Here is a 19,924-nt window from a genome sequence, read left to right as displayed (position 1 = left end):
CATGTAAACATAATTATAAAGGCCTTAGGTACCAGGGGTAGAGCGAAGAGGCATTGCACCACTATTGTACTCCCTCCATTTCAGAATATATTATATACTTTTCAAAATATGTCTATGCATTAAAGACAACGTTTATTGTTTCTAGTTTATTCATTGCATTTTTCTGCCATGTACAGCCCGTCAAAGCAGCCAACAAGAATTTTAGATGGAGCAATACTGTCACCTGCCGGTTGTCCCACTAATTATCAGCTGTAAACACTTACCCCCACCATCACGTGGACTGTTCGGAGTATTTTTTGTTTGTTTATTTAACTAGTCAGTTAAAGAACATATTCTTGTTTACAATGACGGCCTACCAAAAGGCAAAATACCCCCTGTGGGATTTTGGGGGCTATGATAAAATTAAATAAATAACATAAATATAGTACAAAACACACATCATGACAAGAGACAACACAACACTACATAAAGAGAGACCTAAGACAGACACCAACATAACAAGGCAGTAACACATGACAACAAAGCAACATGGGAGCAGCACAAAAATTATTGTCGTATGCTGGTTTGTATCGGACATCGTTTGACTATTTTACTCACAATAATGCAATTAGTATGAAAATGTAGACAAAAAATTGCAATAACGATTGGCATATTGATATAGCTACCCTTAAAAAAATACAATAGTTACATTTCCAGCGTGGTGAATGCGCAGATCCTACGCAACCTTGGCGTCCTCGTCGCGCGTCGTTTTCTGTACTGCTCTGATACAAGATTTGGCCAGTGAACACGTGTTGGAACTTGGAGTGGATGGATAGTCAATTCTAATTAAGTCACCTTTTTTAAAAGTATTATTCAAGATTTGAAGGAAAAATTTAAATGTGTATATATATCGACAATTTAAAATCAATCAAGTCCAAATATTTACCATTTGACCGCCTTACACTATTTCGTTTTTGGTGAGTTGAAAAATATGCTTCCTTTGTGAACTTCACCGCAGCCCTGAGGTAGCCTAGCCTGCGGTTAGCTCAATTGACGCGATGGAGTCAAATATTTTTTTATTATAAAAAAAAAGATTATTCATAATAAAAAATCAACTTTATGGAGTCAAATATTTGTAGAGCTCGTTGTTCTATCTATGACGGAATCCTCGGGCCTGTTTCCCGTGGAGTCCGCGTGTTCTACATCCCCTGTACTGTATTATGACAGGTTTGGGCGCGTGGTACATCAATGCATTGTCCTAGGTTAGGATTCAGTTTAGCTAGCTATCCGGCTAGTGTGGCTCAAAGTTATTGATAATGGAATAGGATATCAAGCTAACTAGCTAGTAAAGCTAACTGTTCTGTAGATAACGTTACTTTATATGTTGCAAGACCTTTACTGTTAGGTAACTTGTTACAACCTTTGCACCTGGCTAACTGCAATGTTTATCAACGAGCTCAGTTGTTGTACATTGTTGCATTTACTTGGTGGTTGTAACGGCTGAGAGTAGCTAGATTTCCGATTTTAGAAAAAAAGTAACGTTGATGCGCGCGCCCTCTTTGTCCTTTATTTCTCTGATCAATGTAACGTTAGTCACCACGCAGCTACCACTGTACGGTCTTTGCATGTACAGTACTATTGAACGATAGGAATCAGCAAGACCCCTCCCATCCTGAGGGGAAGGACTGTTGATTACAAAAAACTATTGTGCAATTTTTCCACCATTTCAGAGGGGTAGACCTGCTTGGTTGAGCAACACCACATGAAAAAGACAGGGCTTTATTGCTTAAGGTCACAACAGCAGTTGATGGCATCTAGGTGTAGGATACCTAGAATCATCCCAGTCGGACTTGGGATTCGAACCAGAAATTATCCAGTTTTTGTTGCACCTCTCCAGCTTCTAGGCTACCTGCCGCCTCAAGTAGCTACTAGAATCAATTAACTACATTACTATAATCTGTATTTTTGTCTCCTACCCAGTGCCACAATGAAGTACATCCTGGTCACTGGTGGTGTCATCTCAGGCATCGGGAAGGGCATCATAGCCTCCAGTGTGGGAACCATCCTCAAGTCATGTGGTCTGCGTGTCACCGCCATCAAGATTGACCCCTACATCAACATAGATGCAGGGACCTTCTCTCCGTACGAGCATGGTGAGTTCAGGAAATGTTCTGTATTATAGAAATAGTGATTTTAAGATCTGTCTTGTGTGTATGCTGTGTAACGTGGTTCACAATGGTGAGTCCAGGGTCATGAAACAGAAGAAAATGCTAACTAACTATTATAGGTTGAAATGACAATGTCAATGCAGTTATATGCCATGATGAGGCGTCCTAAGTACTATTCTCTGTTTGTTATGGAATTACTTTCTTTGCTCAAGCACAGTTGTCAGAATCAGAAAATGTTGTTGCCATACAATAAATGTTACTAGGAATGTGTGTTGGTGTCCTGTGTACACAGAAGGGTAACTCAACATCAATAGTCTTGATCCCTCAAACTCAACTCTGGACCTTGAAGTCAGTTCCCCTCCCCTCTAATCAGGGACTGATTTTGACATGGGGCTCCGGGTGTGTGTAATTAATTATCAGGTCAAACAGAGAACCAGCAGGCTCTGGACCTCATAGGGTAAGAGTTTAATACCCCTGGTCTAGATCAACATCGATACAGATGGAGACACCTATTCAAATATACAGAATCCTGTCCCTCGCTCTGTGTCTATGTGACATGTTTGCGTGTTGGCTAGGGTTTTAACCATACCACTCGACTTCTTCCAGGTGAGGTGTTTTAACGCTGTTCTTCTGCTCTCCCTCCAGGTGAGGTGTTTGTGCTGGACGATGGGGGTGAGGTGGATCTGGACCTGGGGAACTACGAGAGGTTCCTGGACATCAGACTGACCAAAGACAACAACCTGACCACTGGCAAAATCTACCAGTCTGTCATCAACAAGGAGAGGAAAGGAGACTACCTGGGAAAGACCGTACAGGGTAAGATTAACTATAAAACAGTGCGGGACAAGGGCTGGCTTGTAGAAACTGTGTATATATATATATTTTTTTTCCTTTATTTAACTAGGCAAGTCAGTTAAGAACAAATTCTTATTTTCAATGACGGCCTAGGAACAGTGGCCGTCAGGGGCAGAACGACAGATTTGTACCTTGTCAGCACGGGGGCTTGAACTTGCAACCTTCCGGTTACTAGTCCAATACTCTAACCACTGCCCTGTATATACAGGGGTTAAAGGAAGAGCTACCAATCTGTCATCAACAGGAAGAAGAGACAGAAAGATAGTCATGCTGGGAGAGAGACTGGGTATACAGGAGTTCAGACCCTTGTTGAATAGTTGATTTTGATTTATGCATTTGCATTTATGCATTTGATTTAGCTTGTGTGACATGGCAGTTCTGACCTCAGTCCAATATCCTATGAAGAACCAATGACAAAAAGGAAGGATATGAGCTATCAAGTTCTCGTCACTTTCTCTGCATCTCTAGACTAACTGTCCCTGTTTGGTGTATCCTTGCAGTGGTGCCCCACATCACTGATGCGATCCAGGAGTGGGTGATGCGTCAGGCCAGAGTACCTGTTGACGATGACGGTGTGGAGCCTCAGATCTGTGTCATCGAGGTAAAAGATTATGGTTAACACTGGTAGATCAATGACTTCCAGAGAACCTTTATTGGTTTGATAATAGTGTGACATATGTACTTGCGGAGCCATTTCAGGCTGGGTAGTTACTAGTTGTATTCCTGTATAATTGTGTTTCCCGGTATGTCTGTTTCATGTGTGCAGCTAGGAGGCACTGTGGGAGACATCGAGAGCATGCCTTTCATCGAAGCCTTCAGGCAGTTCCAGTTCAAGGTGAAGAGGGAGAACTTCTGTAACATCCACGTCAGCCTGGTCCCACAGCCTAGTGCCACAGGAGAGCAGAAGACCAAACCCACTCAGAACAGTGTCAGAGAGCTCAGAGGACTCGGCCTGTCTCCTGATCTGGTGAGTTTAAATGAACCCAAGTTTTTTCTAATCCTAGCAAGCCGTCATAACCACTGTCCATTCTGTCCATTTGTACATTTAGTGCAAGGATTGTCTGTTAGCTAATTGTGTTTGTTGTCAATTCCCTCCAGATCATGTGTCGCTGCTCCACTTCCCTGGAGAACTCTGTTAAAGAGAAGATCTCCATGTTCTGTCATGTAGAACCTGAACAGGTAAGACCTGATCGTACAGTCACACACTAGGATGAAATGACACTGGCTCAATAAATCTTCCCAGTGATTCCTCACATCCTACCTTGTCACCTCCTTCTCAACTGTATTAGAGAAGGTCCAATAAATCTCCCCTTGGCTGATGTGAGGAATCAAGGAAAGATGAATAAAGAACCACTGAAGCCTCTAGTTGTGACTGTTAGTTCTCCCCTCCTCTCCCAGGTGATCTGCGTGGCAGACGTGTCGTCCATCTACAGAGTGCCTCTGCTACTGGAGAACCAGGGGGTGGTGGGCTACTTCTGTCAGAGATTAGACCTTCCTATAGAGACCCGCCCCAGGAAGATGCTCACTAAGTGGAAGGAGATGTCTGACAGGTGGGTGTGTCTGACAGGCGTGCGGGCAGGCAGTCTCTGGGACTGGTAGTGCTTGATTATTTAGACCAGGGCTCAGTTTCCTGTGATTAAGATGCTTTTGGAAAACCGGGCCCTGGGCTGTTAATTGTCGGTCCTAATAAGGGACCGATTCAGACCTGGGACACCAGGTGAGTGCAATTAACTACCAGGTAGAAACAAAAAACAAGTGTGTCGACCCTCCAGGACCAGAATTGAACAGCCCATATTTAGACCCACCGAGTTTGAGTTTGACCTCTGGATAAAGAACTACAGAGGTATGTAATGATGCTGTTTGATTGCTCTGCCTGTTCACCTGTTGTATTGCAGCACTATGGAGTGACCTGTATTCAGATGATTGGTGCTTTAAGCCAACTGGGAACTCTGAAAAAGGGGGTCAAATCATGACAGCGGTTATCTTCAAGTCGGGAGCTCTAGAAAGATGTCATAGTTTCCGAGTTCCCAGTTGTCTTGAAAACACCGAAGTTGGAGATTTCAGAGGTCTCAGTTTTGAACACGGCATATAACTTTGCCTGTGGTGTTTTTGAATCCCAGGTCAGACAGGCTCCTAGAGCAGTGTTCTATAGCCCTGGTGGGGAAATACACCAAGTTCACAGACTCCTACGCGTCAGTCATCAAAGCGCTAGAACACTCGGCCTTAGCCATCTGCCACAAACTGGATATCAAGGTAAAACGCACACAGCCAGGCTAAAACACATGTACAAACTACACATTTGGAAAGGCACTACTGGCTGGTTTCCTGGACATATAATAAGACTAGACCTGGACTAAGAAATACTTTCAATGAAGAAAGCGCATTCTAGTCCAGGATTACGCTTAATCGGTATCTGGGAAACCAGCCCAACATCCACAAGCATCTTAACCTGTGCATGACAGTGCATCTTTTTCTATTTAGTTTATTTCACAGCAAGGCTAAATTATACTGTTCCTCTGGCTTGGATGTCCTCAGGAATAGGTTTTATTTTGAAGAAGATTGCTGCTATAATGTGTGATTTCATGTTTAAGTCTTACTTGTTTGTGCAGTCATGTCAACGATACTGAACAAAAATATAAACGCAACATTTAAAGCGTTGGTCCCGTTTTTCAAGAGCTGAAATAAAAGATCCCAGGAATGTTTCATATGCACAAAAAGCTTATTTTGCTCAAATTTGTTTACATTTCTGTTAGTGAGCCTATATCCTTTGCATAGATAATCGATCCACCTTGACAGGTGTGGCATATCAAGAATCTGATTAAATATCATGATCATTACACAGGTGTACCGTGTGCTGGGGACAATTAAAAGGCCACTCAAAAATGTGCAGTTTTGTCACAACCCAATGTCACAGATGTCAAATTGAGGGAGCGTGCAATTGGCATGCTGACAGCTGGAATGTCCAACAGAGCGGTTGCCAGAGAATTTAAGGGTCATTTCTCTACCATAAGCCGCCTCCAACGTTGTTTTAGAGAATTTGGCAGTACATCCAACCGGCTTCAACTGCAGACCACATGTAACCACGCCAGTCCAGGACCTCCATATCCGGCTTCTTCACCGGGGGGCTGCTGAGGAGTGTTTTGTCTTTAAAGCTTTTTGTGGGGGAAAAACTCATTCTGATTGGTTTGGCCTGGCTCCCCAGTGGGTGACCCTATGCCTACCTATGGCTGTGCCCCTACCCAGTTATGTGAAATTCATAGATTATGGCCGAATGAATTTGGTTTAAATTGACTGATTTCCTTCTATGAACTTTAACTCCGTAAAATCGTTTGACATTTTTGTGTTATGTATTGGATAAGCTATGTCCGATCAGGTCAATAGCAACCCATTCTCATGTCTCCCCCTCCCCTCATCTATTTTTTTTTCTCAGTATATTGACTCAGCAGACCTGGAGCCAAACACACTGAAGGAGGAGCCTGTGAAGTACCATGAGGCGTGGCAAAAACTCTGCAGTGCTGAGTAAGTATGGTAGGGTCCGGGGTAGAAGGTCTAGCGGTGGGATGTGGCATCTTTTATGGTATTGTTCACTTATTTTATGTACGGTAGTCCAGTACCAGCACAGCTGATTCATCCAGTTGAATAGGGTATGCCTGAACTTAAATACATCAATTAAGTAGAAGTGGCTGGGGGACACACGGGGAGAAACACTGAGATATGGCATCACGGGGGGGTCAGTTGGACTGGTAGAGAACAGGGTCAATATTGTGACTATGTTCATGATAATGGTGTTTCCCTCCCTCCACAGTGGCATCCTGGTACCTGGAGGGTTTGGAGTCAGAGGGACAGAGGGGAAGATCCACGCCATCAACTGGGCACGCAAACAGAAGAAACCCTTCCTAGGTACAGAATTGTCTGTATTGGTGGCAGGTAGCCATGAGGATGCAGTCTTTACATCAAGGACAAAATTACACCTAAGGATGGAATTAAAGCTTTCCATTCACATTCCTTCATGTATGTGCAGCGTTAACCTGACTTCTATGGGTTTGCAGGTGTGTGTCTAGGGATGCAGCTGGCTGTGTGTGAGTTTGCCAGGAATGTGCTAGAATGGGAAGATGCCAACTCTACAGAGTTTCATCCCGAATCAAAGCATCCTGTTGTAGGTTCCACCTTCATAAGATCTCGCCTCCCTTTTACTGGTCGTGAAGGCCAACAAAAATAAATCTGTTTCCTTACTGGTTCTTTCTAGGTGATTGACATGCCAGAACACAATCCTGGGCAGATGGGTGGGACCATGAGGCTGGGAAAGAGACGGACCATTTTCAAGACCACCAACAGTATACTAAGTAAGAGACCAAACTTTGAGAGTAAAGTCACTGTTGTAATCACACACTATACAGTGCATTCGGAAAGTATTCAGACCCCTTGACTTTTTCAACATTTTGTTATGTTAGACTTATTTTAAAATTGATTAAATAAAACATTTTCCTCATCAATCTACATACACTACTTCACATTGATAAAGTGAAAACTAGTTTTTAGGATATTTTTGCACATTTATAATAATAATAAAAAGATACCTTATTTACAAATATTCAGACCCTTTGCTATGAGACTAGAAATTGAGCTCAGGTGCATCCTGTTTCCATTCATCTTCCTTGATGTTTCTACAACTTGATTGGAGTCCACCCGTGGTGAATTAAATTGATTGGAAATTATTTGGAAAGGCTCACACCTGTCTTTATAAGGTCACACAGTTGACAGTGCATGTCAGCAAAAACAAAGCCATGAGGTCGAAGGAATTGTCCATAGAGCTCCGAGGAACAGATCTGGGGACTTGTAGAAAGTGTACCAAAACATTTGTGCAGCATTGAAAGGTCCCTAACAACACAGTGGCATCCATCAATCTTAAATGGAAGAAGTTTGGAACCACCACAACTCTAGAGTTGGCCTCCTGGCCAAGCTGAGCAATCTGGGGAGAAGGGCCTTGGTCAGGGAGGTGACCAAGAACCCAATGGTCACTGGCAGAGATTCAAAGTTCTTCTGTGGAGATGGTTGTCCTTCTGGAATGTTCTCCCATCTCTGCAGCACTCCATCAATCAGGCCTTCATGGTTGTGGCCAGACAGAAGCCACTCTTCAGTAAATGGTCCATTACAGCCCGCTTGGAGTTTGCCAAAGGGCCCCTAAAGAAACTGACAAAAGATTATCTGGTCTGATGAAACCATTTGAACTCTTTGGCCTGAATGCCAAGCTTTACGTATGGAGGAAACCAGGCACAATACCTACGTTGAAGCATCATGCTGTGGGGATGTTTTTCAGCGGCAGGGACTGGAAGACTAGTCAGGATCGAGGGAACGATGAACAGCATTAAGTATAGAGAGATCCTTGACGAAAACCTGCTCAGGACCTCAGACTGGGGGTGAAGGTTCACCTTCCAACAGGACAACGACCTTAAGCACAAAGCCAAGACGATGCAGGAATGGCTTCGGGACAAGTCTCTGAATGTCTGTGACCCAGCCAGAGCACGGACTCAAACCCGATCCAACCTGACAGGGCTTGAGGATCTGCAGAGAAGAATGGGAGAAACTCCCCAAATATAGCCGTGCCAAGCGTGTAGCGTCATACCCAAGAAGACTTGATGCTGCCGGATGTGATTCAACTAAGTATGGTGTAAAGGGTCTGAATACTTATGTAAATATGTTTATTTTAAATGAATTTGCAAAAGCTTCAAACCCTTTTTTGCTTCATTATAGGGAACAGATTTGTAGATTGATTAGGGGAAAAAACTTCCATCCATTTCACAGTAAGTCTAAGGTAACGATGTGGAAAAATGTCATTGCAGGAAGACTTTACGGAGATGCTGAGTACGTGGATGAGAGACACCGACATCGCTTTGAGGTTCACGTCACTTTCTCTCTATATACTTTCTCTACATGTTACTAGTTTTTCAGTGTGCTTACCTTGTTTCCGTTCTCAGGTGAACCCAGAGCTGAAGGATCACTTTGAGGGGAAAGGCTTTCACTTCGTGGGTCAAGACGTAGAAGGCGAGCGAATGGAAGTCATTGAGTTAGACGGTAAGAGTGTCCGGGATCATGTGTATAAGTGGACAAAATGTTTTCTGGTATGGTACCTTTTATACCTACTACACCCCTCTGCTTTTAATTCTAGATCATCCGTATTTCGTAGGAGTGCAGTATCATCCCGAGTTCACCTCTCGCCCCATCAAACCATCGCCTCCCTACTTTGGCCTCCTGCTGGCATCAGCCGGGAAACTACAGAGCTACCTACAGAAGGGCTGCTGTCTGTCTCCACGGTAATCGAAAATTCACTCAGTATGATTCCTAAACCCGTGTTGAATGTTACGAGAACTGGCTAAATGAAGTGTTGTGGAACTTCCATTGTATAGTAACAATATGCCGTTTGAATACCATCTCTGTAGGGACACATACAGTGATCAGAGCGGCAGCAGCACCCCAGACTCAGAAATAGTTGAGTCCTCCACCTCACAGGATTGTGTGACTGGTAAGCAACAATTTCATTGACTTTTTTAAAGCCTGGAATTGAAATGGAGCATATTTGGCTACCCTACTATTCATCTTCCCACACTTTATTTCTTGCAGAGGGAAAGGAACAATGAAGTGTTGAAAAAGGAAATCCCTTTCTAAACGGAGGATGAAGACAAGTGCTAAAATTAGCTCATAAGATGTTTTTCCTGACCTGAATGGGTTATTTGGCATGTCTATATGCTCCCGACAACAGGCCGTCAAATGAAACTGACAGTTTCTTTACCCAGGATAACTCCCTTGAGATGAAACCAATGGATGGGGAGCGTCTCATTTCATTGAAACACTGAATGTCAAGGAACCCCCCCCCCAATATTTGACAAGAAATGTCTGTACATTGCAGGGTTAAGTCATCTTTATTGCAGTAAACAGGCTTTACAAGTGGAGAGGAAATATTTTACCACTCAACCTGGCTCATGGGACGTGATGAGCTTATAGCACCAGGGCACAAATAATATTGTCTTATTTTAGCTTCACTCATTGGATGGATTTGAGCCGCATACAGGCCGTTAGTAGAATTCCCACGTCGATGTTATGCTGGCAGGATAAGACCATTAGGATGTATGACAGGCCTCAATCATTTTTTCACAAGACCTGAGAATAAAGTAATGTTTTAGTGGCTGGAGACAATTTGTATCATATACACTTTGAAGGTGCTGTTCTGATCTCAGTCCCATATCCGCATGTTTCATCCATCAGTCACATTTTAAAAAGGTATCAATCATTGATCAGAACACACCAGACCCTGCACAGATGACTGATTAGCACGAGGCAAAACAGAAGTACCTTAAAACCCATATTACGGGTATATCAACGTTGAAGTGTAATTGGTCAGTCATAAGACCTGCAAATGAAATAAAGTTTAGCATCTTGATATATACACACATTATGTCCAAGGATTTACTTTGATCTTAAGTCCGATATCCGCATGTTTCATCCAGCAGTCACATAAAAGGTATCAGCATTGATCAGAACATACCAGGCCCTCTAAGATAAGTGAGTGATTTATCCCCCCCAAAATGACAGTTCAGGATATACCTACAGATTGACATTCCCATCAAGGGACCTGGATTGGGCCATTACATCTTAAGTGTTAAGGCACACTTGTACCTCCATACCTGCAGAAATAGCAAGTCGACATTAGAAATTCAGCCGCGCACAAATTAAGCTCCAACAGCAGGATTTACATTGGTGGAACTATCAAAGCAACATTACTATGGTTCAAAGATGCAGCTAAATATCTGTAGGACAGTAGAGTGACTACCTCAGGCACAGAGAGGCTAGGACAGTCAAAGACTCCCCATTTCTCTGGCATGAACTTGGAGAACCAGAGGCTACAGACAGAGCCCGGGTCCTTAGGATAGCATGCGACCAGATAACACTTTGTTTTAAAAAATCCTTACCGCTGTTCAATCCCAAGGTGATTGGATCATCACCGCTACCATTTCAGTTGGTACGAGACCTGATGAGAAACAAAGTGACCTTAGTGGGCTGATCAATCTAGGTTCATTTCCATTCCAAAGCATGGATGTTTAATTCATTACTACTTTCAATAAACAGGCTCAGAAGTTGAATACTGGAATGTCCTCATTTATCATTTCACCTTAATTTAACCAGGTAGGTTATATTGCCATGGCAATGAGGGCAAGTGTGTCACAGCCAGAATGAAAGGCAGACATTTTGAATTACCTTCAGAATGTTCCGTGGTTAATTCTCAAGCCATCCGAGGTTATAAGCCTATAGAGAAAATTTAGTCAGGTGAGACGGCTACATGTGTTTTTTTAATACATGGTAAACCACACAATTCCCTCTCATTACAATATTTTGGCTCAGACGAGTACTATAAAACCTCATCAACGAGGTACTCCTCTAAGTGAGGGCAAGTTTGTCATCACAGCCAAAACAGATTTTTTTTTAAAATCAGTTTTACCTCGAATTAAAACGTCCACTGGTTCATTCGAATCCCATTTTATAGGGTCTTCAGATTGATCCTAATCCTGTAGAGAGCATTAGAAGATTAGGATCAGGTATAGAGATACTTTGTTGTATAGTCAAAACCACACAATTTACATTCAGTTTAAATCAATGATATATTTGGGCTCAGACGAGTACTAAGAAGTTCTCAGCATCGAGGCACTCCTCTAAGTGAGGGCAAGTGTCTCATCACAGCCAGAATGAAGGATGGTCAAACTTCTCAAAATCATCCTGCATAAACGTACCTTCTGCATATCCATTTGTTATTCCACCGTCTTGAGGTCTGCTCAGAAGATACCATTGAGCTTAAACGGCATAGGGAAGCAATCCAATTAGAAAGCTTCATCCATCATATGACCAATACATCAACATTTTCTAGGTACAATGGTGCATGGAATGTCCTTCCCCTTAATGTTGCTGCGTCAGTTACTTTCGAACTGGACAGCGACCGTCGGTGAAAGTATTGTTTTTGGCATCCTGTTGACCATGTCTGCTACAAGAATGCAGGAACGGCTTCGATAGGTGCCTGGGTTTTCGAATGGGTTGTACAGAGTTATTTGACACTGCTCACCTATTCTGCAGTAGCAATGCAGCCATATTGGGCTGAGCAGGGTTTATCGTATGCCGTTTGTCCACCTAGAAGCAGAGATCAATGAGGTATACTCAGTAGGGCTAACCTTAACCAACTAACGTCAGCTGTGTGGGCCTACACTCACTGCACAAAATGTGACAATTGTTAGCATAACCATCTACTCAATGTTTGACATGATTAGCCATAGTTGCTGGCTCACTAAAAAAAAGAGTAAGTTCTATCCCACTGTTCTTTTCGGTAAAACCATAACTCCTTTGTTGATCGAGTCAGCCGGAAGAGTGTACTGACTCGGCTTCAATAAGTGCCGCGAGCAGCAGCCGCCACGTGGAAATCACAGGCCAACATAGCTGGCTAACAATGAGCATCGAACTAGCGTAGGTAAGCATTTTCGAAATGGTACATGCAACTTCACGATTAACATAAGTTTGCCCACAAGGGCCACAGAAACTACTTTAGTTGCTAACTTAGCTAGCTATATAGCCAACGAGAGCACAGGAAGGTGCAGATCCCGACGGAAGTTAGTCTACCCGTCCTAGGAACCGATAGCAAATCGACAGAAAACCCATTTTAACATTAAAGTACATGCTTTTCCCAAAACATCTGATATTGGCAAATAAGTGAAATAGCTTTCACTTGAATATAAAAGGTGATGTCATGCGATAACTCTTTTGCTGGCGACTCACCTTTGCATTTAGCTTGAACTGAAGAGAGAGAAAATGCACCCTCTATTGCTTTATATAGTGTGGGACAACCTGGCGATTGGTCCACATGTGTCACATGGACGAGATGTATGACGGTATATGACGTTCGCCATAAATCATAGACCGCTATCAACATAGCTACTAATGCTAGAATGTGGCATAAATTAGATAGCTAATGCATGCATTGGCTACTCATAAGATTAACAATAAAACATGAACAAATAATACAACGAAAATACACATGATTAAAAAAATGAAAATCCAAACAGAAATACCTGTTTGAAGAGAGGCAAACAAAAACATTTTCACTTGAAGCTATTGCTAATTTATTACGCCTGGTCAATGTAGTTCTGACCAAGACAAATCAATGGATTGCTGCACTTTGTGATTTTTGGATTAAGGCATCTGAGATTGATCAAACCCACACACTAGTATTTATTCCAGACGTCCTATGCCTACACGAGTTGGCGACAATGGGAAATTACACTTCCGGATTTGAAAATAGATGTGTAGGTCTGAAGGACATCTATGCAATCGAGGTGTATATTTTTAGTTGGCCAATAGTGTTAAAAGTGGTTACTTTAATCAATGCTGTTAGGCAAGCCTAAGTGAAAACTAGATTTAAACTGATCAAAGTCAACAACCCAACAAACGCACGCACTGACTGACGCCAAAAACCCGTCTCAACATTTCAGCACCAGGGACAGTTCCATGACTGCTGCGACCACAGTTTCATTGAAACGCCAGGATTTAATTGCCTTTCGAACAGACATAACACAACAAATACAAGAATATCATGCAATGCATATCACAATTCGTGTACAGCGCAGGAAATAGTTTCGCCTACAGCTCATGGTACGCCGTCATGGCCATCTCAAGTCAATAAGCAATTTATAGACGGACCAGGCATAGGCTCCATGGAATTTCACACCAATTTGAGAGTCAGATAACATCTTGCCTTATCATCTGCTATCTAACTATATTTTCACACTGTATAGGCCTCACGTACGATTCATATTTTCATTATCGAAATTACGCTTCGTGGCCTTGGCCCATAGGCTAGAATAAAGTACAATAAGGCTGTAGAGTTGTCATAACATAAATGTGACGCTGTATTCTTTTTATGGTGATGTTCTGAAGCAATAGGCCCTATAATAAAGCCCGTGCATGGACCTGGGTAGGTAGCCTATCACATGACTGCAGCACTATCGCTCTTTGCTCGCTGGCGCTCCCATCCTTGTCTGACCAGAAGGCAGTAGTAGGCAGCAGCAGTCACTGGCTTTGTAAACACAACGTGCTGCGCAGCTTTGTTTCGGAACCACCACCATTGTGGGTCTCTCTCTAGCCATGTCATGGATATTTTGTGGCAATATCAGTTCAGGATAATTTTGCTCGGAGACTCGACGGTAGGGAAATCGTCTTTGCTGAAACGGTTTACAGATGGAATTTACAGCGATGTAGCGGATCCAACGGTCGGTGTGGATTTTTATGCCCGTTCGCTAGACATTGAGCAAGGGATTAAAATCAAGCTTCAACTGTGGGACACGGCTGGACAGGAACGATTCAGGTGAGATGTAGACAATAAATGTTATCCTAGGCCTATATCTGTTATCAATAATATGTTGACAAGATCATGTAATTAATTATTTCCATCAGTATAAATTAACCGATTTGTAACAAATAAGTAACACGCACCAGCCCCCACGATATCTATTGTGATTGGTTTACAATTTCTGGTGAATAACAGTGGAGAAAAATATTTGTTTTTATTGTCTCTCTAGTAACCCACAGAGAAACGAGGTCAGTCATCGTCAGTCATGTTTTACCCTATGACTGTAATAACGGAGGCCCTTTACTCCAATCTCCATTATAAAAACAGTCACCAAATTGTGGCGCATCATCAGTTACATTCATTCACTGATGATGGGCAACAACCTCGCCTTGATATTGTTTTGTGTAATACACTAATTAAATATCCCTTTATAATACAATGATAAGAAGGTTTTGTCTTTGGATGGAGTACACTCAAATCCAGTTATTCTGTAAGTGTCGTTTGTTGCTGCTGAGATGGCCTGTAAATCCGCAGGCATGTCTGTCTCTCTCTATTACATACATGTTGTAATGTGCCTCATTGTAGCCTAGTCTGCAATGCCCGGACATGTACAGTAGCCATCCAGGAGTTGAAAATAACATGTAAAGAACATGTAAACAACATAATTCATTCCCCACTGATGCCTGTAGTCTCAGATACAATTCCTCTAAGATCATTATAACTGTGTTTGCAGACTGCTCTCAGATCTCCCTTTCCTCTTGAAGCCAAACCTGCATGTCTCTGACAGAACATTATGGAAGAAAGACTGTTTTCCCCTAGGAGGGTCACAGTACACACCTAAAATAGATTCTCAGTGGCATGAATGAACTGTCTCTACAGGTCTGTACTGTTAGTTATCGTTCCTTTGTAAGCCACAAGTTATGTTTTTCCCTGGACCTGCAAGGAGTCGTGGATCTTGTTATGCTGTTTTGCCAACTCCTATATGGCTATTGTCATGCTATGAGTGTAGTTTGGTTCAGAGTTACACTGAGATTCAAGTCAGCATTGTTTAAATGCACGTTTCACTATGGGTCAGAGCTGAATTGTAACATCTCCTACTCCAACTTCCAGGTCCATTACTACTTCCTACTACCGTAACTCAGTGGGCGGGCTCCTCGTGTTCGACCTGACCAATCGCAAGACCTTCGACCACGTGAGGGAGTGGCACAAGGAAGTGAGCGAGCATATTCTGCCTCACCACATGGTCTACATTCTGATTGGCCACAAAAGCGACCTAAACAAGGACCGGAAGGTGACGCGGGACGAGGCTGAGCAGCTGGCGGCGGAGATGGGGATCCGCTATGTGGAGACATCGGCTAAGTGCAACAGCAACGTGGACCGGGCCTTCCAGCTGCTCAGCAGGGACATCTATGAGCTGATGAAGATGGGGGAGATCACCACGAGGGACGGATGGGATGGGGTGAAGAGCGGCCTCACCACCGGGGTCCTGTACCCGGGCGAAGAGGACATTGAGGTGGAGCCAAGGGAGAAGAGCTGCAACTGCTGAGAGACTGAGCCTCGATCTCTGACCCCTGACCTCATCCATGGTCATGTTCATTAGGCACCAAATGGAAGAAAACGGACTGAAAAAGAGAGGGACTACTTGGAATTGTCCAATAAGAAACGCACATTTTTATTTTCCATTGCGAAACGTTTTAGAAAACGTGTTCCAATATGTGCCCTAATAAACACGACTCATGTCTCCACTGTTGTTCCCCCTCTCTTATCTCCACAAGTATCTCCCATCGTCTCACAGTTTAGTCAGTTTCCCATCGAAATTAAGCCACAGTCTAAAGTGAGGCCCTTGTCCTATGACATCATCATCACGCGTCCACGTGTTATCTTATGCTTAGTGTAGATAGGATGCCAGTCCCCTCTGTATCAGTTCCTACAGAGGTCAGGATGGGGCTGTTTTCTGATAGGAGTGCACAATACCCATCCTGTAGTATACATCTTGATGTGACAAAAGCTTCTCTACAAACACAAAAGTCTGAGTCTTTAGGCCAAACACTAGTGTAAATCCTTGCAGTGGAAAAGCATCATACATGTACATGCTAAACGTACAAAAATTAACAGACACAGAGGCTGCATTTTCACAGGCAGACAATTCTGATATTTTGCCCAATTATTGTTCATTTGGCCAATGAGAAAAGGCCTTTTGCCAATAAGTGGGCAAAAGATCAGAATTGGGCTGCAGCCAGAGACACCTGTATGAGAGCGATCAGGCCTTGAGTTATTCCAGTACATACCCTATTCATTCCTGGATGCCCTTTGCTTACTGGAGTTACTGGAGTCTCAAGCAAGCGAGGTCAGGACTTGCGGACAATGCATTATTGCGGTCTGGCATCACTCCCATTACGTTGTTGTTGGTTGGCTCCTGTTTGGCTCTGCGTGTGTGTGTGTGTGTGTGCATATGTCGTTGCTCTGTATGCAGTCCCCTGAGACTGTACATCATGTTCGGTATGGTTAGCTCTGGTGTTAAAAGGTCACTGATAATAGGCAGTGAGAATAAACTGTACTCTATATGTGTCACCACGACCCCCCATCCCCTGCTAATCAATATGGTCCTGTAGACTACTAATCTATGTAAGCCAAATCATTTTCATGTTGCATCATGTTGTGGACTTCCTACTTCAGAGCAGACGAGTAATGTTTTCAAAATTTTTTAAAACATATCTACCATTTGTAGTACATTGCTGAAGCCACAAACAATTTGGTAGTCACTCTTTGTATTTGAATACTATATGGCATATTAAAAACAAAACAAACCTTCCAAGGTGGGTCTTCAAGGGGGAAAACCACACCAAGCCATTTTCCTTTAATTGGAGAGAGGTATTGGCTGACTTTAAGACTGCTCACATGGGGCTTTTGTAGCCATAATAACAATTTATTGGCATTATTACATTATCTGGTTGAGAACATGACATTTTGGCCCTAATGGCTTCCATGCTCCATCAGAATGGTTCCGATATCAAGACAGACAGAATTTTGCACTGCTCTGTTTATAGTCCCTTTCTGCTTGCAGAGAGGCACAGGAAGATAACTCTAGTTTCCTTTGGCTACTACCTCTATACAGCAAACCCCAGTGCAGATAACAGTTGCGCTGAGACTTGGCTGTAGATTCTGGTATTACCATAGGAGTGTACAGCCATGGCTCAGGGCCTAGATAACAGCTCACTTTGCCTGGTTCCTCCTACCTCCCTCCTTCCTTCCCCTCAGCTCACCTTGTCCACCTCTCACCAGCACCACACCTCACCAGACACTTCACACACTGTAGATGACAGGAGAGACATTGTGCATTCAGCAACAGTGACTTTATAGGATATTGTGTTCTATGTTGGTTTTGTGTTTCAGTGGTCATTGGGCAAGGTCCAGGAGCATCCGGGCTGTATCATGGCCATGCGACTTGACTTGTTGAAAGGAATGTCTAACTAACTAACTTTTGTAAGCCTTTACATACATTCTGGCAAACAACTTACAAAGCCTCAGCAAACAATGTTTGTCTACATACAGTCCTTATGTTTTGCCTCTTTCTTTACAAAGTCTGATGCAAACATAGTTTAGTTGTTCCCACACTCATGGGTTTAACCAGGTTTATAGTTATGCCGTGGTCAGTTTTTCAGCTCCAGTGAACATTCACAGACTTTGATTAAACCTCTGTTATCACAGGTCATAACCCATGTCTCATTTCTTTCAAAGTTAAATCAGTTGGCTAACTAATATCTATGACACTCTGTATTGATCCATGTTCTTGTTACGGTAAGGAAGGACACATCTACAAAGAGAAGGCAATACCGAGGCCTAGGGAGAAGAGACATACCCTTTAAATGAACTAAAACAGTCTTGCCTGGGAATGTATAGAAATGGAGAATTATATTTTTCAGACATGGTTTCAGAGGTATGATCATGTAGGCTGCTGTCTGTTTGGTCATCGCAATTCAACTCCTTTTGAAAAGCAGCAAATGTTTCCATTCTAATCCACAAAGGAAGTTAAAGTCAAATCATGTTCCTTATAGTACGTACCTCTTTCATTTTTCAGCTTTGTGTGTAATTTATAACAGTTTTTTTTGTACAGCTGTATTTTTAATGCTTATAATAATGATAATATGTGCTGTAATACAGCTGCTCACAGCTGATCACTGAATTTGATAAGGATTCTTATTGTATTGTTACATGAGATATGAAGAAAACAGGAAATAGCAAGCTGTGGTGATGATGATGCCGATGACGGTCTATGAAAAAGGTGTATCTGGAGAAAGGCCCATGTCACTGAGATGGAGCACCAGCTATATTCAACAGCCTAATCAGGCTCAAGGACTTGAAAGAAGAGATTGAGCTTGGTTCTTGGATCTTGACACATTGCCAGTCGAACTAGAAAAGTTTAGATTTTAGATTTTAATAATTTATATTTTAGAAATTGTTGATTATAAGTAATAAGTGGCAATTTTCATTGTGATGATAGTTATATCATAATACTGTAACTCGAATATCAATTGACAAAACAATCTATTTAGGTCCATGATAGTACAACAACATATGACAAATCACTAATGCATTTTTCTTGCAAATTCTGTTTTTTGGCAAGCTTAGAACTAGACAAAGCATCACAGCAGTGCAGTTGATACCTCTATTTTGCCTCTGACTAAGTCTGATCACAGTTCACAGCTTGATGGAATAAATGTTATTTATTTTCTATTCTAAATGTCCTGGGCAAGGTACTCTACTGTTAAAGGGTTATTCAGTCAATAAACAACATTATGTCCATGGTGCCATATTATGATTGACCAGCTCCATGCCAGGGTTGTGGCGTCCTCTTTTGGTAACAACAGAACTGCATACCTGACCCACTTAGCTAAATCACAGTGCAAATAAAATACTAAACTTCAACTAATAAACATAAAACTGTGTATGGTAATAACAGTGATGGTGTGTTTTAATTTTCATTAGCCTCTGTTGAAAATCACAAGTGTTAATTGGTTTAACTAATCAATATCAACAATAACAGATTAATATCACTTGTGGAAATGAAGCTGTTCACTGATATTGCTTTCACTTGCACCCTCCACTGCTGTCCAAGCTCACCTTTAGAAACCATATATAGACTTATGGTAGAAACAACCGTGGTTCTCAATGAAACATCTGGAGTGAGGAAATGCAGATACACACAAGCTAAAGGTGCAAATTCATTAAAATGACAGTGCAAATCTCTCTGTGCAATTTCTAATGTACGTTTAGTTTAGCTGAGCTGTATCATATGGTTTTGTAAGCTGTCAAAATGTGTGATTATTTGATAGGTGGTGAAAGATAAAATAAATGTTATGTTAAATTAAAGAAAGACTTGATTCATTTATATGATCATATCTTTTTAAAATTAATTATTTTATGAAAGTGAGTAAAGCTATTTTGTAAGCCTACTGAGCATGGATTTTGGCCTGGTACCGAGTCTAGATTGGTCTAGCGGACCAATAATAGCACAATTAAATCAATTGATGAGATCCGTTTT

The 19,924-nt window shown here is 42.2% G+C and overlaps 2 protein-coding genes, 1 long non-coding RNA gene and 4 other non-coding genes across 13 annotated transcripts; 2 read left to right on the top strand and 5 right to left on the bottom strand.

Annotated features, from left to right (window-relative positions):
• The first annotated feature begins 438 nt into the window (after positions 1-438).
• LOC110496409 (CTP synthase 1) lies at positions 439-10,447 on the top strand. 4 transcript variants are annotated; one of them, XM_090208839.1, is made up of 17 exons: positions 439-562; positions 1,960-2,132; positions 2,793-2,963; positions 3,503-3,603; positions 3,769-3,969; positions 4,101-4,181; positions 4,401-4,552; positions 5,123-5,255; positions 6,433-6,521; positions 6,808-6,902; positions 7,052-7,158; positions 7,249-7,345; positions 8,843-8,898; positions 8,978-9,074; positions 9,187-9,313; positions 9,440-9,522; positions 9,621-10,447. In XM_090208839.1, the coding sequence occupies exons 1-17, from the start codon at positions 513-515 to the stop codon at positions 9,635-9,637; spliced, it is 1,830 nt and encodes a 609-aa protein (XP_090064965.1). In that variant the 5' UTR covers positions 439-512; the 3' UTR covers positions 9,638-10,447. The 4 variants fall into 4 exon arrangements, with proteins under 4 accessions (XP_090064965.1, XP_021427968.1, XP_021427966.1 ...); XM_021572293.3 differs by having other exon boundaries at positions 9,169-9,313; XM_021572291.3 differs by lacking the exon at positions 439-562 and adding an exon at positions 709-956 and having other exon boundaries at positions 9,169-9,313.
• On the bottom strand, positions 9,901-13,305 carry LOC110496411 (uncharacterized). 4 transcript variants are annotated; one of them, XR_002469550.3, is made up of 9 exons: positions 12,813-13,305; positions 12,109-12,173; positions 11,783-11,842; positions 11,494-11,560; positions 11,253-11,300; positions 10,967-11,025; positions 10,606-10,681; positions 10,350-10,407; positions 9,901-10,157 (listed from the first exon to the last, which is right to left on the bottom strand). It is a non-coding gene; the product is annotated as an uncharacterized LOC110496411 (long non-coding RNA). The 4 variants fall into 4 exon arrangements; XR_002469553.3 differs by having other exon boundaries at positions 10,602-10,681; positions 12,813-12,880; XR_002469551.3 differs by lacking the exon at positions 12,109-12,173 and having other exon boundaries at positions 12,813-12,878.
• Positions 10,223-10,296, bottom strand: LOC118941244 (small nucleolar RNA SNORD99). The gene has a single exon (XR_005037573.1). It is a non-coding gene; the product is annotated as a small nucleolar RNA SNORD99 (small nucleolar RNA).
• Positions 11,387-11,465, bottom strand: LOC118941231 (small nucleolar RNA SNORD103/SNORD85). Its single transcript, XR_005037560.1, has one exon. It is a non-coding gene; the product is annotated as a small nucleolar RNA SNORD103/SNORD85 (small nucleolar RNA).
• Positions 11,658-11,737, bottom strand: LOC118941232 (small nucleolar RNA SNORD103/SNORD85). Its single transcript, XR_005037561.1, has one exon. It is a non-coding gene; the product is annotated as a small nucleolar RNA SNORD103/SNORD85 (small nucleolar RNA).
• LOC118941233 (small nucleolar RNA SNORA16B/SNORA16A family) lies at positions 11,932-12,067 on the bottom strand. The gene has a single exon (XR_005037562.1). It is a non-coding gene; the product is annotated as a small nucleolar RNA SNORA16B/SNORA16A family (small nucleolar RNA).
• On the top strand, positions 12,410-19,756 carry LOC110496408 (ras-related protein Rab-39B). The gene is made up of 2 exons (XM_021572290.3): positions 12,410-14,397; positions 15,493-19,756. The coding sequence occupies exons 1-2, from the start codon at positions 14,183-14,185 to the stop codon at positions 15,926-15,928; spliced, it is 651 nt and encodes a 216-aa protein (XP_021427965.1). The 5' UTR covers positions 12,410-14,182; the 3' UTR covers positions 15,929-19,756.
• Positions 19,757-19,924: the final 168 nt, after the last annotated feature.

This window comes from Oncorhynchus mykiss, chromosome 18, assembly GCF_057628025.1.
Source record: "Oncorhynchus mykiss isolate SJ-2025 chromosome 18, ASM5762802v1, whole genome shotgun sequence".
Taxonomy (NCBI): domain Eukaryota; kingdom Metazoa; phylum Chordata; class Actinopteri; order Salmoniformes; family Salmonidae; genus Oncorhynchus; species Oncorhynchus mykiss.
This window is presented reverse-complemented; position numbering and strand designations above follow the sequence as displayed.

Coding starts and splice junctions, on each gene's coding strand:
- LOC110496409 (XM_021572291.3), top strand. CDS start 877: ATGTGTATATATATCGACAATTTAAAATCAATCAAGTCCAAATATTTA. Junction 8,899..8,977: donor GACACCGACATCGCTTTGAG/GTTCACGTCACT, acceptor TTCCGTTCTCAG/GTGAACCCAGAGCTGAAGGA. Junction 9,314..9,439: donor GGCTGCTGTCTGTCTCCACG/GTAATCGAAAAT, acceptor CCATCTCTGTAG/GGACACATACAGTGATCAGA.
- LOC110496408 (XM_021572290.3), top strand. CDS start 14,183: ATGGATATTTTGTGGCAATATCAGTTCAGGATAATTTTGCTCGGAGAC. Junction 14,398..15,492: donor GCTGGACAGGAACGATTCAG/GTGAGATGTAGA, acceptor TCCAACTTCCAG/GTCCATTACTACTTCCTACT.